General features: G+C 48.3%; 1 protein-coding gene across 1 annotated transcript in view; it reads left to right on the forward strand.

Annotated features, from left to right (window-relative positions):
* LOC139759408 (glutamate receptor ionotropic, delta-1-like) overlaps positions 1–27,843 on the forward strand; it is a 471,351-nt gene that overhangs the window by 138,939 nt on the left and 304,569 nt on the right. Inside the window, exon 4 of the mRNA XM_071681492.1 lies at positions 27,133–27,298. Within this exon, the coding sequence (XP_071537593.1) occupies positions 27,133–27,298 (166 nt within the window). The remainder of the gene's footprint in view (positions 1–27,132; positions 27,299–27,843) is intronic.

Consider the following 27,843-nt stretch of genomic DNA (forward strand, 5'->3'; position numbering starts at 1 on the left):
TTTCGACCTGGGCCTTACCTCCATCAGTGTAAAATAATTGTTAACAACCTGTGCGTTACCTCTTCAGTGTAAGATAGTGGTACCTAACCTGGGCTTTACCTCCCTCATGTAAGATAGTGGTTCTCAAACCTGTGCGTTACATCATCCAGTGTAAGACAATGATTCTCAACTGGATGTTACCTCCCTAGTGTAAGATAGCAGTTCCCAACCTGAACCTTATCTCCCCAGTGTCATACAGTGGTTCTCAACATGTGCATTACCTCCACAGCGTAAGATAGTGGGTTTTAACCTGAGCGCTACTTCTCAAAGTGAAGACAGTGGTTACCAACCTGGGCGTTACCTTGAAAATGTCAGATAGTGGTTCCCAACATGGATGTTACCTCCCCTAGTGTAAGGTAGTGGTTGCCAAACTTGGCGTTACCTCCCTATTATAAGAGAGTGGTTCTCAACCTGGTAGTAACCCCTCCCTCAGTGTAAGACTGTAGTTCCTAACATGAGTGCTACTTCCCTAAGTTTAAGATAGTTGTTACCAACCTGGGCCTTACCTGCCCTAGTGTAAGTCAGTGGTTCTCAGCCTGGGCGATTCCTCTCTCAGTATAAGGCACTGCTTCTCAACCTGGTCCTTACCTCTTCAGTGTAAGATAGTGGTTCCCAACCCGGTTGTTACCTCCCCCTGTGTAAGACAGTGGTTCTCAACCCTGGGCGTTACTTCATCCAGTGTAAGACAGTGGTTCCTAACCTAAGCTTTAACTCTCCAGTGTAAGATAATGGTTCCCAACCTAGGCGTTTCCTCCACAGCGTAAGATAATGGTTCCTATCCTGGGCGTTACGTCCCCTAGTGTAAGATAGTGTTTACCAAACTTTGCGTTACCTGCCAAGTTTAAGAGAGTGGTTCTGAACTTGGGTGTAACTCCCCTCAGTATAAGATCGTAGTTCTCAACCTGAGAGCTGCTTCCCCTAGTGTAAGATAGTGGTTAACAACCTGGGCCTTACCTCTCTCAGTGTAAAATAGTGGCTCACAACCTGGGCGTTATCTCCCCAGTGTAAGGCAGTGGTTCCCAAGCTGGGCGTTATCTAACCCAGTGTACGACAGTGGTTCCCAACCTGAGTGTTACCTACTTCAGTGAAAGATAGTGGATCCCAGCCTGGGTGTTGCCTCCCTCAGCGTAAGATAGTGGTTCCCAAACTGAGCTTTACCTCAAACAGTGCAAGATGGTGGTTCTCATCCTGGGTGTTACCTCCCTCAGTATAATATAGCAGCTCTCAACCTGGGCGTTATCTAAGTCAATGTAAGACAGTGGCTCCATACTTGGGTGTTACCTCGCCTAGTGTAAGACAGTGTTTCCCACTCTAGGCGTTACCTCAGTCAGTGTAGGAGAGTCGTTCCCAACCTGAGCGTTGCCTCTCCCAGTGTAAGACATCTTTTCCCAGCCTGAGCGTTACCTTCCTCAGTGAAAGACAGTGGTTTCCAACCTTTGCCTTATCTCCCCAAGCGTAAGACAGTGGTTCCCAAACTGGGCGTTACCCCAATCAGTTTAAGACAGTGATTCACAACTTGGGCGTTCCGTCCTCCATTGCAAGACAATGGCTCCCAACCTGAGATTACCTTGCTCAGTGTACGACAGTGGTTCCCAACCTGTTCGTTACCTAACCCAGTGTGCGACAGTGGTTACTAGCATGAGCGTTACCTACCTTAATGTAAGAGGGTGGTTTCTAACCTCGCGTTACCTCCCACAATGTAAGAGAATGGTTCTCAACCTTGTGCGTTACCTCATCCAGTGTAAGTTAGCGGTTCTTTCCCTGCGCATTATCTTCCCAGTGTTAGACAGTGGTTCTTAACCCTGGGCGTTACCTCACCCAGAGTAAGAAAATGATTCTCAACTTAGACGTTACCTCCCCTAGTGTATGATAGCGGTTCCTAATCTGAGCCTTATCTCCCCCATGTAAGAGAGTTCTTTTCAACATGAGCTTTACGTCCACAGCGTAAGATAGTGGTTCCCAACCTGAGCGCCACTTCCCCAAGTGTAAAATAGTAGTTTTCAAACTGGACGTGGCCTCCTCAGCGTAAGATAGTGGTTCCCAACCTGGGTGTTACCTCCCCTTGTGTGCGATAGTGATTACGAAACTTTGCGTTACCTCCAAAAGTAAGACAGTGCTTCTCAAGCCGGACGTAACGCCTCCTCTATGTAATATCATAGCTCCAAACATGAGAGCTGATTCCCCCTGCGTAAAATAGTGGATGCCAAACTGGGCCTTGCTTCCCCAAGTGTAAGTCAGTGGTTCCCAACCTGGGCGTTCCCTCCCCCACTGTAAGACACTAGTTTTCAACCTGAGCCTTGCCTCCCTCATGTAAAACAGTTGTTCACAACATGTGCGTTACTTCGGTGTAAGATAGTGGTTTCTAACCTGGGCGTTACCTCCCCCAGTGTAAGACAGTGGTTCTCAAACCTGGGTGTTACCTCACCAATTGGAAAACAGTGATCTCAACCTGCACGTTACCTCCCCCAGTGTAAGATAGCGGTTCCAAAATGAACCTTATCTTTCCAGTGTCATACAGTGGTTCTCAACAGCGTAAGATAGTGGTTTCCAGCCTGAGCGCTACTTCCCAAAGTGTAATGCAGTGGTTACCAACCTGGTCGTTACATCCTCCACTGTAAGATAACGGTTCCCAACCTGAGCCTTATCTCTCCAGTGTAAGACAATATTTCCCAACCTAGGCGTTACTTCCACAGCGTAAGATAATGGTTGCTATCCTTTGGTGTTACCTCCCCTGGTGTATGATAATGGTTACCAAGCTTTGTGCTATCTGCCAAGTGTAGGATGTAACTCCCTTCAGTGTAAGATCGTAGTTCTCAACCTGAGCGCTAATTCCCCTAGTGTAAGATAGTGCTACCAACCTGGGCCTTACCTCCCACAGTGTAAAATAGTGGTTCACAACCTGGGTGTTACCTCCCAAGTGTAAGGCAATGGTTCCCAAACTGGGCGTTGCCTTAATCAGTGTAAGGCATGGATTCACAACTCTGGCATTCCGTTCCCCAGTGCAAAACAGTGACTCCCAACCTAAGCGTTACCTTGCTCAATGTACGAAAGTGGTTCCCAACCTGGGCGTTACCTAACCCATTGTACGACAGTGTTCCCAACCTGGGCGTTACGTACTTCAGTGTAAGATAGTGATTCCAAGCCTAGGAGTTACCTCTCTCAGTGTGAGATAGTGGTTCCCAAACTGGGATTAAGCTCCTCCAGCGTAAGATAGTGGTTCTCATCCTGGGCGTTGCCTCCCTCAGAGTAAGATAGCGGTTCCAAACCTGGGCCTTCTCTCAGTCATTGTAAGACAGCGGTTCCCAACTTGGGTGTTACCTCACCCAGTGTAAAACAGTGTTTCCCAATTGGGCGTTACCTCAGTAAGTGTAAGAGAGTGGTTCCCAACCCGCGCGTTGCCTCCCCCAGTGTGAGAGAGTGCTTCCCTGCCTTGGCTTTACCTCCCTCAGTGTAAGACAGTGGTTTCCAACCTGAGCCTTATCTCCCCTAGTGTAAGACAGTGGTTCATAAACTGGGCGTTACCTCAATCAGTGTAAGACAGTGATTCATAACTTGTTTGTTCCGTCCCCCAGTGCAAGACAGTGGCTCCCAACCTAAGCGTTACCTTGCTCAGTGTACGACAGTGGTTCCCAACCTGTGCGTTACCTAAACCAGTGTGCGACAGTGGTTCCTAACCTGGGCGTTACCTACCTAAGTGTATGACAGTGGTTTCCAACTTGGCTTTACCTCCCGCAGTGTAAGAGAGTGGTTCTCAACCTTGGGTGTTAATTCACCCTGTGCAAGTTAGCGGTTCTTACCCTGAGCATTATCTCCCCAGTGTTAGACAGTGTTTCTTAACCCTGGGCGTCACCTAACCCAGTGCAAGAGAATGATTCTTAATCTAGGCGTTACCTCCCCAGTGTAAGATAGCGGTTCCCAACCTGAGGCGTATCTCCCCCAGTGAAAGACAGCGATTACCAACCTGGGTGTTACCTCAACCAGTATAAGACAGTGGTTTTCAACCTGGGCTTTACCTCCAGTAGTGTAAGGCAGTGGTTCTCAACCTGAGCGCTACTTACCCCAGTGTAATACAGTGATACGTAACCTTGGCATTACCTCCCGCAGTGTAAGAGGGTGGTTCTCAACCTGGGCGTTACCTTACCGAGTGTAAGATAGTTGTTCCCACTCTGAGTCTCGTCTTCTCAGTGTAAGACAGTGTTTATCATCCTGGGCGTTACCACCTCAGTGTAAGATAGTAGTTCCCAACCTAGGCGTTACCTCCCACATTGTAAGATAGTGGTTCTCAACCCTGGGCGTTACTTCTTCCATAAGAGAGTGATTCTCAACCTAGGCGTTACCTTCTCCAGTGTAAGATAACAGTTCCCAACAAGAGCCTTATCTCTCCGGTGTAAGATAGTATTTCCAAACCTATACGTTACCTCCACAGCGTAAGATAATTGTTCCTATCCTCGGCGTTACCTCCCGTAGTGTACGATAGTGGTTACCAAACTTTGCGCTACCTGCCAAGCGTAAAATAATGGTTTTCAACCTGTGTGTAACTCCCCTCAGTGTAAGAACGTAGTTCTCAGCCTGAGCGCTAATTCCCCTCGTGTAAGATAGTGGTTACCAACCTGAGCCTAACCTCCCACAGTGTAAAATAGTGGCTCAGAACCTGGGCGATACCTCAACAGTGTTAGGCAATGTTTCCCAAACTGGGCGTTGTCTCAATCAGTGTAAGACATGGATTCACAACTTGGGCGTTCCGTTCCCCAGTGCAAAACAATGGCTCCCAACCTAAGCGTTACCTTGCTCAGTGTACGACAGTCGTTCCCAGTGTACGATAGTGGTTCTCAACCTGAGCGATGCGTACTTCAGTGTCAAATAGTGGTTCCAACTATGAGTTTCCTCCCTCAGTGTAAGATAGTGGTTCCCAAACTGGGATTTAGCTCCTGGTGAAAGATAGTTGTTCTAATCCTGGGCGTTACCTCCCTCAGTGTAAGATAGCGGTTCCCAACCTAGGCCTTCTCTCAGTCATTGTAAGAGAGCGGTTCCCAACTTGTGTGTTATCTCACCCAGTGTGAAATAGTGTTTCCCAATCTGGGCGTTACCTCAGTCAGTGTAAGAGAGTGGTTCCCAACCTGAGCGTTGCCTCCCCCAGTGTGAGACAGTGCTTCCCTGCCTGGTCGTTACCTCCCTCAGTGTAAGACAGTGGTTTCCAACCTGAGCCTTATCTCCCCCAGTGTAAGACAGTGGTTCCCAAACTGGGCGTTACCTCAATCAGTGTAAGACAGTGATTCACAACTTGTTTGTTCCGTCCCCCAGTGCAAGGCAATGGCTTCCAACCTTAGCGTTACCTTGCTCAGTGTACGACAGTGGTTCCCAACCTGTGCGTTACCTAACCCAGTGTGCGACAGTGGTTCCTAACCTGGGCGTTACCTACCTAAGTGTATGACAGCGGCTTCCAACCTAACGTTACCTCCCGCAGTGTAAGAGAGTGGTTTTCAACCTCGGGCGTTATTTCACCCAGTGTAAGTTAGCAGTTCTTACCCTAAGCATTATCTCCCCAGTGTTAGACAGTGGTTCTTAACCCTGGGCGTTACCTCACCCAGTGCAAGAGAATGATTTTTAACCTAGGCGTTACCTCCCCAGTGTCAGACAGCGGTTTCTAACCTGAACCTTATCTCCCCAGTGTAAGACAGTGATTTTCAACATGGGCTTTACCTCCACATCGTAAGATAGTGGTTTCCAACCTGAGCGCTACTTACCAAAATAGAAGGTAGTGGTTACCAAACTGGGAGTTACCTCCTCAGTGTAAAATAGTGTTTCACAACCTGGGCGTTACCTCCCAGCGTAAGGCAGTGGTTCCCAAGCTGGGCGTTACCTCAATCAGTGTAAGACAGTGATTCACAACTTGTTTGTTCCGTCCCCCAGTGCAAGACAATGGCTACCAACCTAAGCGTTACCTTGCTCAGTGTACGACTGTTGTTCTCAACTTGGGTGTTGCTTACTTCAGTGTATGATAGTGGTTCTCAGCCTGGGCTTTACCTCCCTCAGTGTAAGATAGTGGTTCCCAACTGGGCTTCACCTCCCCCAGTGTACGATGGTGGTTCTCATTCTGGGCATTACCTCCCTCGGTGTAACATAGCGGTTCCCAATCTGGGTGTTATCTTAGTCAATGTAAGACAGTGGTTCCCAACTTGGGTGTTACCTCACCTAGTGTAAGACAGTCTTTACCAATCTGGGCGTTACCTCAGTTAGTGTAAGAGAGTGGTTCCCAACCTGAGCGCTGCCTCCCCCAGTGTGAGACAGTGCTTCCTTGCCTTGGCGTTACCTCCCAAAATTGGCTTTGCCTCAATCAGTGTAAGACAGTGATTCACAACTTGGGCGTTCCGTCCCCCAATGCAACACAATGGCTCACAACCTGAGCGTTACCTTGCTCAGTGTACGACAGTGGTTCCCATCCTGGGCGTTTCCTAACCCAGTGTGCGACAGTGGTTCCCAACCAGGGCGTTACTTACCTTAGTGTAAAACAGTGGTTCGCAACCTGGCGTTACTTCCCGCAGTGTAAGAGAGTGGTTCTCAACCTATGGCGTTACCTCACCCACTGTAAGTTAGCGGTTCTTACCGTGAACCCTATCTAGCCAGTGTTAGACTGGTTCTCAACCTGGGCGTTACCTTCTCAGTGTAAGATAGTGGTTCTCAACCTGGGCGTTACCTCCCTAATTGTAAGACAATGGTTCTCAGTCCTGTGAATTACCTCATCCAGTGTAAGGCAATGATTCTCAACCTAGGTGTTACCTCCACCACTGTAAGTTAGCGGTTCCCAACATGAACCTTATCTCCCCAGTGTAAGATAATGGTTCTCAACATGGTCGTTACCTCCACAGCGCAAGATAGTTGTTCCCAACGTGAGCGCTACTTGCCAAAGTGTAAGACGGTCATTACCAACCTGGACGTTACCTTCAAAGTGTAAGATAGTGGTTCCCAACCTGGGCGTTACATCCCCAAGTGCAAGACAGTGGTTCTCAAATCTGGGATTTACCTCACCCACTGCAAGACAGTGATTCTCAACCTAGGCTTTACCTCCCCCAGTGTAAGATAGCGGTTTCCAGCCTGAGCCTTATCTGTCCAGTGTAAGACAATGGTTCTCAACATGGTCGTTTCCTCCACAGCGCAAGATAGTAGTCCCCAATCTGAGCGCTACCTGCCAAAGTGTAAGATAGTGAAACCTAAGTGTAACCTTCAAAGTGTAAGATAGTGGTTCCTAACCTGGACGTCACCTCCCTAGTGTAAGATAGTGGTTACCTAACTTTGTGTTACCATCCAAGTGTAAGACAGTGGTTCTCAACCTGGGCGTAAACCCCTCACTGTAAGATTGTAGTTCCCAACATGAGCGCTACCTCCCCCTTGTACGATAGTGGTCACCAGTCTGGGCCTTACCTGCCCCAGCGTAAGTCAGTGGTTCTCAACCTGGGCTTTCTATCTCCTATTGAAAGACACTGGTTCTCAACCTAGGCCTTACCTCTCTCAGTGTGAAATAGTGGTACACAACCTGGGCATTAACTTCCAGTGTGATATAGTAGGCACCAACCTGGGCGTTACCTCCCCCAGTGTACAAGAGTGATTACCAACCTTAGCGTTACCTCACCCAGTGGAAGACAGTGGTACTCAATATAGGCGTTACCTCCATGGAGTAAGATAGTGGTTCCTAACCTGATCGCTACTTCCCCTAGTGTAAGATAGTGGTTCCCAAACTGGGCGTTACCTCCCCAGTGTAAGATAGCGGTTCCTAACCTCGAGGTTACCTCCCCTAGTGTAAGATAGAAGTTACCAAACTTGGCGTTACCTCCCAAGTGTAAGACAGTGGTTCTCAACCTGGGCGTAACCACCCTCAGCGTAAGATTGTAGTTCGTAACATGAGCGCTACTTCCCCCAGTGTAAGATAGTGGATACCAACCTAGGCCTTACCTGCCCCAGTGTAAGACACTGGTCATCAACCTGGGCGTTACCTCCCCAGTGTAAAATAGTGGTTCTCAACCATGGGCGTTACCTCCCCCAGTGTAAAATAGTGATTCTTAAACATGGGCGTTACTTCATCCAGTGTAAGACAGTGATTCTCAACCTAGGTGTAACCTCCCCCGGTGTAAGAAGCGGTTCCCAACATGAGCCTTAAAGATAGTGATTACCAACCTGGGCGCTACCTCGCCGGTATAAGACAGTGGTTCTCAACCTGGAATCTACCTCGCCCTAGTGTAAGACAGTGGTTCCCAGCCTGAGCGTTACTAACCCCAGTGTAATACAGTGGTACGTAACCTTGGCATTACCTCCCGCAGTGTAAGAGGGTGGTTCTCAACCTGGGCGTTACCTCACCCAGTGTAAGATAGCGGTTCACACTGTGAGTCTTATCTCCCCAGTGTAAGACAGTGGTTCTCATCCTGGGCGTTACCTCCTCAGTGTAAGATAGTGGTTCCCATCCCAAGCGTTACCTCCCCCAGTGTAAGACAGTGGTTCTCAACCCTGGGCGTTACTTCACCCATATGAAAGTGATTCTCGACCTAGGCATTACCTCCTCCAGTGGAAGATAACGGTTCCCAACAAGAGCGTTACCTCTCCAGTGTAAGATAATCTTTCCCAACCTAGGCATTACTTCCACAGCGTAAGAAAATGATTCCTATCCTGGGCGTTACCTCTCCTAGTGTAAGAAAGTGGTTACGAAACTTTGTGCTACCTGCCAAGTGTAAGATAGTGGTTTTCAACCTGGGTATAACTCCCCTCAGTGTAAAATTGTAGTTCTCAACCTGACTGTTAATTCCCGTAGTGTAAGATAGTGGTTACCAACCTAGGCTTTACCTCCTACATTGTAAGATAGTGGTTCACAACCTGGGCGTTACCTCAACAGTGTGGTGCTGTGGTTCCCAAACTGGGCGTTGCCTCAATCAGTATAAGACATGGATTCACAACTTGGGCGTTCCGTCCCCCAGTGCAGAACAATGGCTCCCAACCTAAGCGTTACTACCCAGTGTACGACAGTGGTTCCCAACTTAGGCGTTACCTAATACAGTGTACAACAGTGGTTTCTAGCCGGGGCGATACATACCTCAGTGCAAGAAAGTGGTTCCCAGCCTATTAATTACCTCCCTCAGTGTAAGATGGTGGTACCTAACATGGGCCTTACCTCCCACAGTGTAAGACAATTGTTCTCAAGCGTGGGCGTTACCTCACCCAGTGTAAGACAGTGATTCTCAAACTGGACGTTACCTTCCCCAGTGTAAGATAGCGGTTCCCATCCTGAACCTTATTTCCCCAGTGTCATAGAGTGGTTCTCAACATGGGCGTTATCTCCACAGCGTAAGATAGTGGTTCCCAACCTGAGCGCTACTTATCAAAGTGTAAGATGGTGGTTACCAACCTAGGCGTTACCTTGATATTGTAACGTAGTGGTTTCCAACCTGGACGTTACCTCAGCTAGTATAAGATAGTGGTTACCAAACTTTGCGTTATCTCCCTAGTGTAAGATAGTGGTTCTCAACCTGGCTGTAACTCCCCACAGTGTAAGATCGTAGTTCTCAACCTGGGCGCTACTTCCCCAAATGTAAAATAGTGGTTAAAAACCTGGGCCTTGCCTCCCTCATTTCAAAATAGTGGTTCACAACCTGGGCGTTACCTCCCCATTGTAAGGCAGTGGTTCCCAAGCTGGGCGTTGCCTCAATCAGTGTAAGACGTGGATTCACAACTTGGTCGTTCCGTTGCATAGTGCAAAACAATGGCTCCCAACCTAAGCGTTACCTTGCTCAATGTACGACAGTCGTTACCAACCTGGGCGTTACCTAACCCAGTGTACGGCAGTGGTTTCCCACCTGGTTGTTACCTACCTCAGTGTAAGATAGTGGTTCCCAGCCTGGACGTTGCCTTCCTCAGTGTAAGATAGTGGTTCCCAACCTGGCTTTACCTTTTTCAGTGTAAGATGGTGATTCTCATCCTGGGCGTTAACCTCCGTCAATGTAAGACAGCGGTTTCCAGCCTGGGCTTCACCTCAGTCAATGTAAGACAGTTGCTCCCTACTTGGGTGTTACCTCACCCAGTGGAAGACAGTGTTTCCTAATCTGGGCGTTACATCTCTCAGTGTAAGAGAGTGGTTCCCAACCTGAGTTGCCTTCCTCAGTGTAAGACAGTGATTCTCAGCCTGGGCTTTACCTCCCTCAGTGTAAGACAGTGGTTTCCAACCTGAGCCTTATTTCCCCCGGTTTAAGATAGTGGTTCCCAAACTGGGCGTTATCTCAATCAGTGTAAGACAGTGATTCACAACTTGGGCGTTCCGTCCTCCAGTGCAAGACAATGGCTCCCAATCTGAGAGTTACCTTTCTCAGTGTATGACAGTGGTTCCCAATGTGGGCGTTATCTGACCCAGTGTGCGACAGTGGTTCCTAACCTGGGCATTACCTACTTTAGTGTAAGACATTGGTTCCCAGCCTGGTGTTTCCTCCTGCAGTGTAAGAGAGTGGTTCTCAACCATGGGCGTTAACTCAACCATTGTAAGTTAGCGGTTCTTACCCTGAACATTATCTCCCCAGTGTTAGACAGTGGTTCTTAACACTGGGCGTTACCTCACCCAGTGTAAGACAATGATTCTCAACCTAGGGGTTACCTCCCCCAAGCCTGGGCGTTACCTTTCTCAGTGTAAGATAGTGGTTCCCAACCTGGGCTTCACCTGCCCCATTGTAAGATGGTGGTTCTCATCCTGGACGTTACCACCCTCAGTGTAAAATAGCGGTTCCCAATCTGGGCATTATCTCAGTCAATGTAAGACATTCGTTCCCAACTTGGGTGTTACCTCATCCAGTGTAAGACAGTGGTTTTCGATCTGGGCGTTACCTCAGTCAGTGTAAGAGAGTGGTTCTCAACCGGAGTGTTGCCTCCTCCAGTGTGAGACAGTGCTTCCCTGCCTGGGCGTTACCTCCTTCAGTGTAAGACAGTGGTTTCCCAATCTGAGCCGCATCTCCCCCAGTGTGAGACAGTGGTTCCCAAACTGGGCGTTACCTCACTCAGTGTAAGACAGTGATTCACAACTTGGGCGTTCCGTCCCCCCATTGTTAGACAATGGCTCCCAACCTGAGCGTTACCTTGCTCAGTTTACGACAGTGGTTCCCAACACGGGCGTTACCTAATCCAGTGTGCGACATTGGTTCCCAACCTGGGCGTTACCTACCTTTGTGTAAGAAAGTGGTTCCCAACATACCGTTACCTCCCGCAGTGTAAGAGAGTGGTTCTCAACCTTGGGCGTTACCTCACCCAGTGTAAGTTTGCGGTTCTTACCCTGAGCCTTATCTACCCAGTTTCAGACAGTGACTCTCAACCTGGGCGTTACCTTCTCAGTGTAAGATACTGGTTCTTAACCTAGGCGTTACCTCCCCCAATGTAAGACAATGGTTCTCAACCTTGGGAGTTACCTCATCCAGTGTAAGAAAGTGATTCTCATCCTAGGTGTTATCTCCCCCAGTGTGACATAGTGGTTCCCAACCTGAGCCTTACCTCCCCAGTGTAAGACAATAGTTCTCAACATGGGCGTTACCCCCACAGCGCAAGATAGTGGTTCCAAACTGAGCGCTACTTCCCAAAGTGTAAAATAGTCATTACCAACCTGAGCGTTACCTTCAAATTGTAAGACAGTGGTTCTTATTCTGGGCGTTACCTCCCTAAGTGTAAGACAGTGCTTCTCAAGCCTGGGATTTACCTCACACACTGTAATACAGTGATTCTCAACCTAGGCGTTACCTCCCCCAGTGTAAGATAGCGGTTTCTAGCCTGAGCCTTATCTGCCCAGTGTAAGACAATGGTTTTTAACATGGTCGTTACCTCCACAGCGCAAGATAGTGGTTCCTAATCAGAGCGCTACTTCCCAAATTGCGAGATAGTGATTACCAACCTGGGTGTTACCTTCAAAGTGCAAGATAGTGGTTCCTAACCTGGACGTTACCTCCCCTAGTGTTAGATAGTGATTACCTAACTTTGAGTTTCCTCCAAGTGGTTCTCAACCTGGGCGTAAACCCCTCACTGTAAGATTGTAGTTCCCAACATGAGCGCTACCTCCCCCTTGTAAGATAGTGGTTACCAACCTGGGGCTTACCTGCACCAGTGTAAGTCAGTGATTCTCAACCTGGGTTTTCCATTTCCCAGTGTAAGACACTGGTTCTCAACCTGGTCCTTACCTTCCAGTGTAAGATAGTAGTCACCAATCTGAGCGTTACCTCCCCCAGTGTACGATAGCGATTACCAACCTGGGCATTACCTCACCCAGTGTAAGACAGTGGTTCTCAACATGAGCGTTACCTCCACAACGTAAAATAGTGGTTCCTAACCTGAGCACTAAATCCCCAAGTGTAAGATAGTGGTTACCGAACTGGGCGTTACCTCCCCAAGTGTGAGACAGTGCTTCTCAACCTGGGCGTAACCCCCCCCCCACCCTTAACATGAGTTTGTAGTTCCCAACATGAGCGCTACCTCCACTTTGCAAAATTGTGGTTACCAACCTGAGCCTTACTTCTCCCAGCGTAAGGCAGTGGTTCCCAACCTGGGTGTTCCCTCCCCCAGTGTAAGACATTGGTTCTCAACTTGGAACCTTACCTCCCTCAGTGTAAAATAGTGGTTCACAACCTGGGCGTTACCTTAGTGTAAGATAGTGGTTCCTAACTTGGGCGTTACCTCCCCCAGTGTAAGACTGTGGTTCTTAACGTGGACGTAACCAGCCTCAGTGTCAGATTGTAATTCCTAACATGAGCGCTACTTCTCCCAGAGTAAGATAGTGGTTACCAACCTAGGCCTTACCTGCCCCAGTCTGAGACACTGGTTCTCAACCTGGGCCTTACGTCCCACAGTGTAAAATAGGGGTTCACAACCTGGGCGTTACCTCCCCAGTGAGACATGGTGGTCACCAACATGGGCGTTACCTCCCCCAGCGTTAAAACAGTGGTTCTCAACTATGGGCGTTACTTCAACCAGTATAAGACAGTGATTCTCAACCTAAGCGTTACCTCCCCCAGTGTAAGATAGCGGTTTCCAACCTGAGCCTTATCTCCCCCAGTGAAAGATAGTGATTAGCAACCTGGGAGTTATCTCACCCAGTATGAGCCAGTGGTTCTCAACCTGGACTTTACCTCCCCTAGTGTAAGGCATTGACTCCCAACCTGAGCGCTACTTACCCCAGTGTAAGACAGTAGTTACTAACCTTGGCATTACCTCCCGCAGTGTAAGAGGGTGGTTCTCAACCTGGGTGTTACCTCACCCATTGTAAGATAGCGGTTCCCACTCTGAGTCTTATCTCTCCAGGGTAAGACAGTGGTTCTCAACCTTGGCGTTACCTTCTCAGTTTAAGATAATGGTTCCCAACCTAGGCGTTACCTCCCCTAGTGTAAGACAGTGGTAATCAACCCTGGGCGTTACTTCACCCATAAGAAAATGATTCGCAACCAAGGCGATACCTCCTCCAATGTAAGATAACGGTTTCCAACCTGAGCCTTATCTTTCCAGTGTAAGATGATATTTCCCAACCTAGGCGTTACTTCCACAGCGTAAGATAATGGTACCTATCCTGGGCGTTTTCTCCCAAAGTGTAAGATAGTTCTTACCAAACTCTGCGTTACCTCCCAAGTGTAAGACAGTGGTTCTCAACACGGGCGTAAACCTCTCAGTGTAAGATTGTACTTTCTAATATAAGCGCTACTTCCCCTTGTAAGATAGTGGTTACCTTACCTGCCCCAGTGTAAGTAATTGGTTCTCAACCTGGGCCTTACTTTCCTCAGTGGAAAATAGTGGTTCACAACCTGGGCGCTACCTTCCAGTGTAAAACAGTAGGCACCAACGTGGGCGTTACCTCCCCAGTGTACGATAGCAATTGCCAACCTGGGCGTTACCTCACCCAGTGTAAGACAGTGATTCTCAACCTGGACGTTACCTCCACCAATGTAAGGTAGCGGTTCCTAACCTGAACCTTATCTTCCCAGTGTCATACAGTGGTTTTCAACATGGGCGTTACCTCCACCGCGTAAGATAGTGGTTTCCAACCCGAGCACTACTTCTCATAGTGTAAGATAGTGGTTACCAACCTAGGCGTTACCTTCAAAGTGTAAGATAGTGGTTCCCAACCGGGACGTTACCTCCAAAATAGTAAGATAGTGGTTACCAAACTTTGTGTTACCTCCCAAGTGTGAGACAGTGGTTCTCAAACTGGGCGTAACCACTGTCAGTGTAAGATTGTAGTTCCTAACATGAGTGCTACTTCCCCCAGTGTAAGATAGTGGTTACCAATCTAAGCCTTCCCTGTCCCAGTGTAAGACACTGGTTCTCAACCTGGGCCTTACCTCAATCAGTGTAGAATATTGGTTCACAACCTCAGCCTTATCTCCCCCAGTGTAAGACAGTGGTTCCCAATCTGGGCATTACCTCAGTCAGTGTAAGAGAGTGGTTCCCAACCTGAGCGTTGCCTCCTACAATGTGAGACAGTGCTTCCCTGCCTGGGCGTTACCTCCCTCAGTGTAAGACAATGGTTCCCAACCTGAGCGTTATTTCCCCAGTGTAAGACAGTTCCCAAACTGGGCATTACCTCAATCAGTGTAAAACACTGATTCACAACTTGGGTGTTCCGTTCCCCAGTTCAAGACAATGACTCCCAATCTGAACGTTACCTTGCTCAGTGTACGACAGTGGTTCCCAATCTGAGCGTTACCTAACCCGGTGTGCGACATTGGGTCCCAACCTGGGCGTTACTTACCTTAGTGTAAGACAGTGGTTCCCAACCAAGCGTTACATTCCGCAGTGTAAGAGAGTGGTTCTCAACCTTGGGCGTTACCTCACCCAGTGTAAGTTAGCGGTTCTTACCATGAGCATTATCTTCCTAGTGTTAGACAGTGGTTCTTAACCCTGGGCGTTACTTTCTCAGTGTAAGATAGTGGTTCCTAACCTGGGCGTTACCTCTCCAAATGTAAGACAGTGGTTCTCAACCCTGGGAGTTACCTCAAACAGTGTAAGACAGTGATTCTCAACCTAGTCGTTACCTCCCCCAGTGTAAGATAGCGGATCCCAACCTGAGCCTTATCTCCCCAGTGTAAGACAATGGTTCTCAACATGGGCGTTACCTTCACAGCGCAAGATATTGGTTCCCAATCCGAGCGCTACTTCCTAAAGTGTAAGATAGTGATTACCAACCGGGGTGTTACCTTGAAAGTGTAAGATAGTGGTTCCTAACCTGGACGCTACCTCCCCTAGTGTAAGATAGTGATTACTAAACTTTGCTTTACCTCCCAGGTTTAAGAAAGTGGTTCTCAACAAGGGCGTAAACCCCTCAGTGTAAGATTGTAGTTCCTAACATGAGCGTTACTTCCTCCTTGTAAGATAGTGGTTACCAACCTGGGCCTTGCCTGTCCCAGTGTAAGTTAGCGGTTCTCAACCTGGGCGTTCCCTCCCCCAGTGTAAGACACTGGTTCTTAACCTGGGCCTTACCTCACCCAGTGGAAAATAGTGGTTCACAACCTGGGCGTTACCTTTCAGCATAATGTAGTAGTCACCAACGTGGGCGCTACCTCCCCAGTGTACGATAGTGATTACCAACCTGGACGTTACCTCACCCATTGTAAGACAGTGGTTCTCAACATGGGCGTTACCCCCATAGCGAAAAATAGTGGTTCCAACCTGAGCGCTACTTCCCCAAGTGTAAGATAGTGGTTACCAAACTGGGTGATACCTCTCCAGTTCCCAACCTGGACGTTACCTCCCCTAGTGTAAGATAGTGATTACGAAAGTTTCCGTCACCTCCAAAGTGTGAGAGAGTGTTTCTCAACCTAGGCGTAACCCCCCATTAATGTAAGATTGCAGTTCCGAACTTTAGCGCTACTTCCTCCAGTGTAAGATAGTGGTTACCAACCTAGGCCTTACTTCCCCCAATGTAAGGTAGTGGTTCTCAACCTGGGCGTTCCCTAACGGAGTGTAAGACACTGGTTCTCAACTTGGGCTTTACCTTTCTTAGCATAGTAGTTCACAATCTGAGCGTTACCTCGTAAGTGTAAGATAGTGGTTCCTCACCTGGTCGTTATCTCCCCCATTGTAAAACAGTGGTTCTCAACCCTGGGCGTACCTCACCCAGTGTAAGACAGTGATTCTCAACCTGGATGTTACCTACGCCAGTGTAAGATAGCTGTTCCCGACCTGAACCTTACCTCACCAGTGTCACACAGTGGTTCTAAACATGGGCGTTACCTCCACAGCGTAAGATAGTGGTTTCCATACTGAGCGCTACTTCTCAAAGTGTAAAATAGTGGTTACAAACCTGGGCGTTACCTTCAAAGTGTAAGATAGTGGTTAACAACCTGGACGTTACCTCCCGAATAGTAAGATAGTGGTTACCAAACTTTGCGTTACCACCCAAATATAAGATAGTGGTTCTCAAACTTGGCGTAACCACCCTCAGAGTAAGACTGTAGTTCCTACCATGAGCGCTACTTCCATCAGTGTAAGATAGTGGTTACCAACCTAAGCCTTACCTGCCCCAGTGTAAGACATTGGTTCTCAACCTGGGACTTACCTCCCTCAGTGAAAAATAGTGGTTCACAACCTGAGCGTTATCTCCCCAGTGTAAGATGGTGGTCACCAACATGGGCGTTACATCCCCCAGTGTAAAACAGTGGTTCTCAACCAATGGCGTTACTTCAACCAGTGTAAGACAGTGATTCTTAACCTAGGCGTTACCTCCCCTAGTGTAAGATAGTGGTTTTTAATCTGAGCCTTATCCCCCCCAGGGAAAGATAGTGATTACCAACCTGGGCGTTACCTCTCTCAGTATAAGACAGTGGTTCTCAACCTGGGTTTTACCTCCCCTAGTGTAAGGCAGTGGTTCCTAACCTGAGCGCTACTTACCCCAGTGTAAGACAGTGGTTCCTAACGTTGGTATTACCTCCTCCAGTGTCAGAGGGTGGTTCTCAACCTGGGCGTTACCTCACCCAGTGTAAGATAGCGGCTCCCACTCTGATCCTTATCTCCCCAGTGTAACAGTGATTCTCAACATGGGCGTTACCTCCTCAGTGTAAGATATTGATTCCCAACCTAGGCGTTACCTCCCCCAGTGTAAGGCAGTGGTTCTCAACCCCGGGCGTTACTTCACCCATAAGAAAGTGACTCTCAACCTAGGTGTTACCTCCCCCAGTGTAAAATAGCGGTTCCTAACATGAGCCTTATCTCTCCAGTGTAAGATGATATTTCCCAACCTAGGCGTTACCTCCAAAGCGTAAGATAATTGTTCCCATCCTGGGCGTTACCTCCCTAGTGTAAGATAGTTATTACCAACTTGGGCCTTACCTCATCCAGTGTAAGACAGTTGTTTCCAACCTACAAGTTACCTCCCTTGGTGTAAGACAGTGGTTCTCAATCTGGGCGTTACCTCCTTCAGTGTTAGACAATGGTTCTCAACCTGGGCGTTACCTCCCTGAATGTAAGATAGTGGTTACCAACCTGGGAGTTACCTTCCCCTGTTTAAGAGAGTGGTTCCCAACCTGGGCATTACCTCCCTCAGTGTAAGTTGATGGTTACCAACCTGGGCGTTACCTCCCCTAGTGTAAGACAATGGTTCCAAAACGGGGGGTTCCCCCCCATTTTTAAAGACATGGTAACCCTGGCTTTACCTTCCATTTTGGAAGGGGTTTCCCAACCGGCGAAACTTAGTGTGGAATGTTCCCCACCGGGGGCGTTACCTACTTTTTTAAAAATTTTTAACCCCATATTTAACCCCCCCCCCCCGGAAGAAGTGGTTCCAACGGGTTTTACCTCCCCAGTGAAGTTTGGGTTCACCCGGGCTTACCCCCGTTTAGAGTACTAATGGGGCCTTCTCGGGAAAAAAAAGGGGTCAACGGGTACCCCCCTGAAGAAAAAGGTTTTTTGGGGTTACCTCATCAGGTAAGAAAAGTGTTTTTTACTGGGTTACCCCCCAGTGTGACAGGGTTTCAATGGCTCCCCCCTTTGAAAAGAAATAGTTTAACGGGGCAAACCCCCCAACGAAGAAAGTGGTTAAACTGGGGTATTTTCCAAAGGAAAAAAGTCATTTAAAAATTTCCCGGTTTTACTTAAAATTGTAAAAGGGGTTTTAAACGGGGTTTTTTACCTCCCAATGAAGAAGTGTTAAACCTGGTTTTTTCCCCCAATGAAAAATGTTTCCCAACCGGTTTTCCTAGGTAAGAAGGGTTTTACCTACCCTTATTTCCCCCTGTAAGACAAGGTTTTAACCCGGTCGATCCCTCCCGCGAAATTTTTCCCAAACGGCGATTCCCCTTGGGAAAGTTTTTCCAAGGGGTTTTTCCTGAAGATAGTTTCCCCCGGGGGTTACCCCCCCGGTTTTAGATTGTTACCTACGAGTTTTTAAGGATTCCCTGGGGAAAACCCTATTTAAAAATTTGTTCCCCAACTGGGCGAAACCCCCTTGAAAGAAGGGTTTTCCCAAGGGTTACCCCCCGAGGAAATTTTCTAAACCGGGGTTCCCCCCATGTAAGACATGGTTTCTCACTGGTCTTCCTTGTGTAAAAAAAGGTCCCCCCCGGCTTATAGTGTACATGGTTACCAAACCCTGGGCTTACCCCAAGTTTAGAAGTGGTTCTCAAATGGCGTTCCCCCAAGTAAAAGGGGTTCTAACGGGCCCAAAAATCCCCCAAAGTGTAAAAAGTGGTTCCAACTGGGCGTTACTCATGTGGCAGTTTCTCAATGGGGGTAAACCCCCCCCCCCCCCTTAACAAAAGTTTTGTTTTCCACATGAGCGTCCCCTTTTACTTCCGGTAAGATGGTTAAAGGGGTGCCCCCCCCCAGTGTAAAAAAATTTTTTAACTGGTTACCTTCAGGAAAAATTTTGGGCCCCAAACCGGGGCCCTCCCTTGTGTAAGTAGGGGTTCCCAAATGGGCGTTACCTCCCAGTGTAAGGGAGTGGTTTTAAGGGCAAAACCCACCCAGGTAAGATTTAATTAACGGCTTTATTCCCCCAGGTAAGATAGGGGTTTTCCCAACCTAGGCCTTCCCTCCCCCACTAGACAGGGTTCTAAACCCCGGGGCCTTACTCCCCAGTGACTGGGGTTCACAACCTGGGCGTTACCCCCGGGGGAAATTGGTCCCCAAAACGGGGCGTTACTCCCATTTAAAAACAGGGGTTCTCAACTAGGGCGTTATTCAACCATTAAAAGGGACAGGTTTCTAATAACGTTACCCCCCAGGTAAGATAGGGCCCCAAACGAGCCTTACCCCCCCAGTGAAAGATGGATTAGCAACTGGGTTACTCACCTATACCCAGGGGTTTAAACCCTGGTTTACCCCCCCCTGGAAGGCATTATCCAACCTGAGCGCTACTTACCCCATGTAAGACATGTTCTAACTTGGGATTACCTCCCCGTGTAAGAGGGTGGTTTAAACCGGGGTTCCCTAATTTTGTAGATGGGGCCCCATTTGATTCTTATTTTCCCCAGGGAAAACAGGGGTTTTCAACCTTTGGGTTCCCTTTCTCATTTAAATAGGGTAACTAGGGGTTCCCCCCCCCGGTAAGCAGTTTTCACCCGGGGTTTTACTTCACCCATGAAAAGATTGAAACCCAGGGGTAACCCAAGTAAGAAAGGTTTTCCAACTGGCCTTATTTTTTCCGGGGAAAAGATGATTTTTCCCAAAATAGGGGGTTATTTCCACAGGAAAGATAAGGGTCTTTTTTGGGCGTTTTCCCAAAAATTTAAGAAAAGTTTACCAAACTTGCGTTACCCCCCAAGTGAAAGGGAAGTGGTTTCAAAGGGCCCGAAAACCTTCAGTGTAAGTTTGTCTTTCAAATATAAGCGCTTATTTCCCCCTTGAAAGATGTGGTTACCTTCCCTCCCCCGTGTAAGAAATTTGGGTTTAAAAACCCGGGGGCCCTTCCCTTTTCCGTGGAAAATAGTGGTTACAACTGGGGTACCTTCAGTGTAAAACAGTAGGCCCAAGTCGGCTTTCCCCCAAGTGTACGAAAGAAATTTGAACCCTAGCTTTAAATCCCCAGTGAAAGACAGGGTTACCAACCGGGGCGTTCCCTCCCCCAATTTTAAAAAAAGCGGTTTAACCTGAACCTTACCCTTCCCAGTGTATACAGGGGTTTTTCAACATGGGCTTTACCCCCCCGCGAAAGATGGGTTTTAACCCCGAGCACTTATTTATAGTTTTTGTAGTCCCCTTTTCCCAACCCTGGGCTTTACCCCTTCAAAGTGTAAGAAGGGGTTTCCCCAAACGGGGAAAAAAAACTCCAAAATTTTAAGTTATGGTTCCCAAACTTTTTTTGTTACCCCCGGTGGACAGGGGGTTTTTCCCCCAAACTGGGCGTCCCCGGGCGTGTAAGATTGTAGTTAACATGAGTGCTATTCCCCCCAGTGTAAGAAAAGGTGGTTCCCCAATCAAAACCCCCTTCCCCTGTCCCGTTTTAAGCACGGGTTTCCCAACCTGGGCCTTTAAACTCAACCCAGGGTAGAAAGGGGTTCACCCCAATCACCCTTTTTTCCCCCCAGGGGAAGACAGGGCCCCCAAAATTTGGGCATCCCTCGCCCGTGAAAGAGGTGGTTCCCAATGAGCGTTGTTCCTTTTGCGGACAGTGTTCCCTGCCGGGCGTTACCCCCTGTTTTAAGAAAAGGGTTTCCCCAACCTGGCTTTTTTTTCCCCATGTAAGCATTTCCCCAAAAGGGCTTTCCCTCAATAAGTGTAAAAAATAAAACACAACTTGGGTGTTTTTCCCAGTTCAAGACAATGCCCCCAATTCTGAACTTTCCTTGTCAGTGTACGACATTTTTTTTCCCAATCTGTGCGTTCCCCTAACCCGGTTTTCCCAATTGGGGTTCCCTTGGGCGTTTTTTCCCTTAGTGTGGGGAAGGGGTTTCCCCAACCCAAGGTTTTTTTCCCCCAGTGTAAGGATGGGCTAACCCTTGGGCGTTACCTAAACCAAAGTGTAAGAAGGGTTTTCCCATGACCCTTATTTCCTAGTGTTAGACGTGGTTTTTAAAACCCGGGGGGTTACTTTTAGGTAGGAAAGTGGTTCCAAAAGGGCGTTACCTCCCCAAAAGGGTAAGCAGGGGTTTTTTCAACCCCGGGGTTTACCTCAAAAGTGTAAGACAGTGTTTCTAAACCTATTCGTTACCCCCGTGTAAGTTAGCGGACCCCAACCTGAGCCTTATTAAGGAAAGAAAAAGGGTTTTCCAACATGGGCTTTTTTCCCTTCAAGCGAAAGATTTGGTTCCCAATCCGAGCGCTACTTCCAAAGTGTAAGTTAGTGTTTAAACCCGGGGTGTTACCTTAAAAGTGTGATGGGGTTTCCCCAAACCCGGGAACGCTACCCCCCTAGTGTAAGATAGTGTTTACTAAATTTTCCCTTTACCCCCGGTTTAAGAAAGTGGTTTAAAAAGGGCGAAAACCCCCTCAGTGTAGTTGTAGTTCCTAACGAGCGTTACTTCCCCCTTGTAAGATATTTGGTTACCCCCGGGGCCCTTTTGCCTGCTTATTTTAATTTTAGGGGTTTTTAAACCCGGGGCCCTTTTTCCCCCCCCAGTGTAAGACACGGGTTTTAACCGGGGGCTTACCCCAACCGGGGGAAAAAAATTTTTGGTTAAAAACCCGGGGGCGTTATTTTCAGCTTTAATGTAGTATTTCCTCCAAAAGTGGGCGCTACCTCCCCAGTTTCCGTTTGGATTCCCCAACCTGGAGTTCCCCTTCCCCAAATTTTTTAAAGGGCAGTGGTTTAAACATGGGCTTTTACCCCCATAGCGAAAAATAGTGGCCCAAACCCTGAGGTATTCCCCAAGTGTAAGTAGGGTTCCCCAAAATGGGTGATCCCTTCCCCCCCAAACCCCTGGACTTACCCCCTAGGAAAGGGGGTTGATTACGAAATTTTTTCCGTCACCTCCAAAGTGTGAGGAGAGTTTTTAACCCTAGGGAAACCCCCATTAATGAAGTTGATTTCCAAACCCTTTACGCTATTTCCCCAGTGTAAGATAGGGTTCCCAACCTGGCCCAATTTCCCCCAAATTTAAGGTGTGGTTCTAAACCCGGGGGTTTCCCCAACGGAGGAAAGAAAATGGTTTCAATTGGGTTTACCTTTTTGGGATAATTTGTTCACAAGGGGTTTTCCTTATGTTTAAGATTTTGGTTTCATGGTTTTTATCTCCCAATTGAAAAAAGGGGTTTTTAAAAATGGGGAAATCCCCCGGGTGAAAGGGAATTTGGATTTAACCTGGTGATACCCCCTTTTAAAGAAGCTGTTCCCGCCAAAATTTCCCTCCCCATTGTACAAGTTTTTTAAAAATTGGGCGTTACCTCCCAGCGAAAGGTTGTGTTTTTTATAAACCCGTATTCTAAAGTGAAAAAATTGGGGGTTTACAAAAGGGGTTACCTTCAAAGGTAAGTATATTTTAAAACCCCGGACTTTACCCCCCGAATAGTAAATAGGGGTTTCCAAAATTTTGGGGTTTAAACCCCCAAAAAATATAAGATAGTGGTTCTCAAATTTGGGGCGTAAAAACCCCAGGTGGCTGTAGTTCCCTTTCCCCATGGGCAATTCCCAGGAAAGTTTTGGGGTTTTTAAAAATAAGTTCCCTCCCCCCGTGTAAAAAAAGGTTTCAACCGGGGAAATTCCCTCCCAGGTGAAAAATAGGGGTTTCCCCCTGGGTTTTAAGTGAAGATGGTGGTACCAATGGGGTTACACCCCAGGGGTAAAAACATTGGTCTCAAAAATGGGTTACTTAACCCGTGTTAAGACAGTGATTTTAAACCTGGGCCCACCCCCCCTATTTGTAAATAGTGGTTTTTAATCTGAGCCTTACCCCCCGGGGGAAAGTTAGGATTAAATGGGCGTTACCTTTTCCCCGTATAAGACAGTGGTTTCAAGGGGTTTTAAAAACCCCCCTTGTGTAAGGCATTTGGTTTTCCTAACCTGAGCGCTATTCCCCCAGGAAAGGGAAGGGGTTCCAATTTGGTTTTCCCCCCCAGTGTAAGAGGGTGGTTCTGAGCCTGGGCGTTACGTCACCCAGTGTAAGATAGCGGCTCCCACTCTGATCCTTATCTCACCAGTGTAACAGTGATTTTCAACCTGGGTGTTACCTCCTCAGTGTAAGATATTGATTCCCAACCTAGGCGTTACCTCCCCAAGTGTAAGGCAGTGGTTCTCAACCCTGGGCGTTACTTCACCCATAAGAAAGTGATTCTCAACCTAGGTGTTACCTCCCCCAGTGTAAAATAACGGTTCCTAACATGAACTTTATCTCTCCCGTGTAAGATATTTCCCAAACCTAGGCATTACCTACAGAGCGTAAGATAATGGTTCCCATCCTGGGCGTTACCTTCCGCAATGTAAGACAATGGTTCCCAACCTATACGTTACCTCCCTCAGTGCAAGACAGTGGCTCCCAGCTCCCAACCTGGGCTTTACCTCCCCCAGTGTAAGTTAGTGATTACCAACCTGGGCCTTACCTCATCCTGTGTAAGACAGTGGTTCTCAACCTGGGCGTTACCTTCTCCCAATGTAAGGCAGTGGTTCCCAACCTGAGCGCTACTTCCCCTCCGTGTAAGACAGTGGATCCCAACCTATGCGTTACCTCCCTCGGTGTAAGACAGTGGTACTCAACCTGGTCGTTACCTCTCTCAGTGTAAGATAGTGTTTACAAACCTGAGCGTTACCTTCCCTTGTGTAAGAGTGTTTCCCAACCTGGGCATTACCTCCCTCAGTGTAAGATAGTGGTTACCATCCTGGGCGTTACCTTCCCTAGTGTAAGACAATGGTTACCAAGCTGAGCGCTACCTCCCTCAGTGTAAGACAGTGATTCCCAACCTGGGCGTTACTTCCCTCAGTGTAAGATATTGGTTACCAATCCTGGGCGTTACCTCCCCCTGTGTAAGACAGTGGTTCCTACCATGGGCGTTACCTTCCCCTGTGTAAGACATCGTTTCTCAACCTGGGCGTTACCTCAATTAGTGTAAGATAGTGGTTCCTAACCTGGGCGTTACATCCCTCATTATATAATAGTGGTTACCAAGCTGGGCGTCACCTCCTCTTGTGTAAGACAGTGGTTCTCAGCCTGAGCGTTACCTCCCTTAGTGTGAGACAGTGGTTTCCAACCTTGGTGTTACCTCCCCCCTGTGTAAGACAGTGGTTCTCGGTCTGGGCGTTCTCTCCTTCTGTGTAAGACACTGGTTCCCAACCTGGTCGTTCCCTCCCTCAGTGTAAGACAGTGGTTCTCAGCCTGGGCGTTACCTCAGTGTAAGACAGTGGTTCTCAACTTGGGTGTTACCTTCCTCAGTGTAAGACATATGTTCTCAACCTGGGCGTTATCTCCCCCATTGTAAGACAGTGGTTCTCAACCCTGGGCGCTAACTCACCCAGTGTAAGACAGTGATTCTCACCCTGGATGTTACCTCCGCCAGTGTAAGATAGCGGTTCCCAACCTGAGCCTTATCTCCTTAGTTTCATACAGTGGTTCTCAACATGGGCGTTACCTCCACAACGTAAGATAGTGGTTTCCAACCTGAATGCTACTTCCCAAAGTGTAAAATAGTGGTTACCAACTTGGGCGTTACCTTCAAAGTGTAAGATAGTGGCTCCCAACCTGGACGCTACCTCCCGAATAGTAAGATAGTGGTTACCAAGCTTTGCGTTACCTCGCAAGTATAGTGATTCTCAAACTGGGACAGTGGTTCTCAAACTGGGCGTAGCCACATCAGTGTAAGATTGTAGTTCCTAACAAGAGCGCTACTTCCTCCAGTCTAAGATAGTGGTTACCAACCTAAGCCTTACCTGCCCCAGTGTAAGACATTGGTTCTCAACCCGGGCCTTACCTCCCTCAGTGTAAAATAGTGGTTCACAACCTGGGCGTTACATCCCCAGTGTAAGATAGTGGTCACCAACGTGGGGCGTTACATCCCCCAGTGTAAAACAGTGGTTCTCAACCAAGAGCGTTACTTCAACCAGTGTAAGACAGTGATTCTCAACCTAAGCGTTACCTCCCCCAGTGTAAGATAGTGGTTCCCAATCTGAGCCTTATCTCCCCCAGTGAAAGATAGCGATTAGCAACCTGGGCGTTACCTCACCCAGTATAAGACAGTGGTTCTCAACCTGGTTTTTACCTCCCCTAGTGTAAGGCAGTGGTTCCAACCTGAGCGCTACTTACCCCAGTGTAAGACAGTGGTTCCTAACGTTGGTATTACCTCCTGCAGTGTAAGAGGGTGGTTCTCAACCTGGGCGTTACCTCACCCACGTGTAAGATAGCGGCTCCCACTCTGATCCTTATCTCCCCAGTGTAACAGTGATTTTCAACCTGGGTGTTACCTCCTCAGTGTAAGATATTGATTCCCAACCTAGGCGTTACCTCCCCCAGTGTAAGGCAGTGGTTCTCAACCCTGGGCGTTACTTCACCCATAAGAAAGTGATTCTCAACCTAGGTGTTACCTCCCCCAGTGTAAGATAGCGGTTCCTAACATGAGCCTTATCTCTCCATTGTAAGATGATATTTCCCAACCTAGGCGTTACCTCCAGAGCGTAAGATAATGGTTCCCATCCTGGGCGTTACCTTCCGCAATGTAAGGCAGTGGTTCCCAACCTGAGCGCCACTATCCCCCAATGTAAGGCAATGGTTCCCAACGTATACGTTACCTCCCTCAGTGCAAGATAGTGGTTCCCAACCTGGGCTTTACCTCCCCCAGTGGAAGATAGTGATTACCAACTTGGGCCTTACCTCACCCTGCGCAAGATAGTGGTTCTCAACCTGGGCGTTGCCTTGTCCCAATGTAAGGCAGTGGTTCCCAACCTGAGCGCTACTTCCCCCAAGTGTAAGACAGTAGGTCCCAACCTATGCGTTACCTCCCTCGGTGTAAGACAGTGGCACTCAACCTTGGCGTTACCTCCCTCAGTGTAAGACAGTGGATCTCAACCTGGGCGTTACCTCCCTTAGTGTAAAATAGTGGCTACCATCCTGGGTAAGACAGTGGTTCGCAACCTGCGTATTACCTCCCTCAGTGTAAGATAATAGTTCCCAAGCTGGGCGTTACCTCCCCTAGTGTAAGACAATGGTTCTTAAGCTGGGCGCTACCTCCCTCACTATAAGACAGTGATTCCCAACCTGGGCGTTACGTCCTTCAGTGTAAGACAGTGATTCCCAACCTGGGCGTTACCTCCCTCAGTGTAAGATATTGGTTACCAACCTGGGCGTTACCTCCCCCTTTGTAAGACATTGGTTCCTAACCTGGGCGTTACCTCCACCTGTGTAAGACAGTGATTCTCAACCTGGGTGTTACCTCCCTCAGTGTAAGATAGTGGTTCACAACCTGGGCGTTACGTCACTTAGTATATAATAGTTGTTATCAAGCTGGGCGTCACCTCCCCTTGTGTAAGACAGTGGTTCTCAGGCTGGACGTTACCTCCCTTAGTGTAAGATTGTGGTTCTCAGCCTGGGCGTTACCTCCCCCTGTGTACGACAATGGTTCTCAACCTGGGCGTTCCCTCCCTCAGTGTAAGACAGTAGTTCTCAGCCTGGGCGTTACCTCCCTCAGTGTAAGACAGTAGTTCTCAGCCTGGGCGTTACCTCCCTCAGTGTAAGACAGTAGTTCTCAGCCTGGGCGTTACCTCCCTCAGTGTAAGACAGTAGTTCTCAGCCTGGGCGTTACCTCCCTCAGTGTAAGACAGATGTTCTCAACCTAGGCGTTACCTCCCTCAGTGTAAGATAGTGGCTCTTAAACTGGGCGTTACCTCCCCCTGTGTAAGACAGTGGTTCTCAACCTGGGCGTTCCCTCCCTCAGTGTAAAACAGTGGTTCCCGATCTGGCCGGTACCTCCCCTGTGTAAGACAGTGGTTCACAACCTGGGCGTTACGTCACTCAGTGTAAGAGAGAGAGAGAGAGAGAGAGAGAGAGAGAGAGAGAGAGAGAGAGAGAGAGAGAGAGAGAGAGAGAGAGAGAGAGAGAGAGAGAGAGAGAGAGAGAGAGAGAGAGAGAGATACTGGTCATTGCCTGGTGGAAGGTAGCTCTTGACTGAACAAGGTTGGCAACCCCCGACGCATATCAAGGAAACGGAGAAGATATATGAAAGGGATTATGATTTTTTTTATCTCTGCAGATGGCGTGCAGAACCTGATGGGTCATAGGTTAAGGGTGGTGAGCGTCCCTCACTTCCCGTACATGGACTACGACTGGAGGAGCCGCACCAGGAACAACAGAGTGACCCCTAGGGACTCCCTTGACGTCAGGCTAATCAACACCTTCTCCACTACGCTAAACTTCACGTAATGATATCACAAGCTGTACTACCTTAGGCTAGCATCCACTCCTGTTCTGAGTGAGGATATGATAACCCAAAATAATGGATCGCAAAATATATGGGACGTTTGTTGATGGAGAAACCAAGACAACAGCTGGCACGGGAGTGACTGCAGTATAGATCAGAGAACGGTTGTCTATATTATATCCCCCTTAGACGTGGGGAGAGAGTGGCTGTCAGGAGGAGTAAGTTAAAACCAATCCAAGGAGAACAGGGGAAGAAGCACGTTAGGGAGGAAACCAAAGATACAGTAAAGACTAGAGGGGAGGGGAGGATGGAAAGACAGATATAAGATATAGGAGAATAAGAGTTTGAGTTGGGATGAAGAGGAGACAGCTTACATGTGCTTCAGAAGGGTTATGACGAGTTATGGGTGGTGAGGATGAAGCCTGGGTAGAAACCTGGGTGTAGTCCAGACAGCAGAAGCCTTGGTGTGGATTAGAGGACAGAAGACTGGATGTAGATCACAGGATAGAAGCCGGGGTGTAGATCAGAGGATTGTAATCTGCG

Source organism: Panulirus ornatus, chromosome 33 (assembly GCF_036320965.1).
Source record: "Panulirus ornatus isolate Po-2019 chromosome 33, ASM3632096v1, whole genome shotgun sequence".
Classification (NCBI taxonomy): Eukaryota; Metazoa; Arthropoda; class Malacostraca; order Decapoda; family Palinuridae; genus Panulirus; species Panulirus ornatus.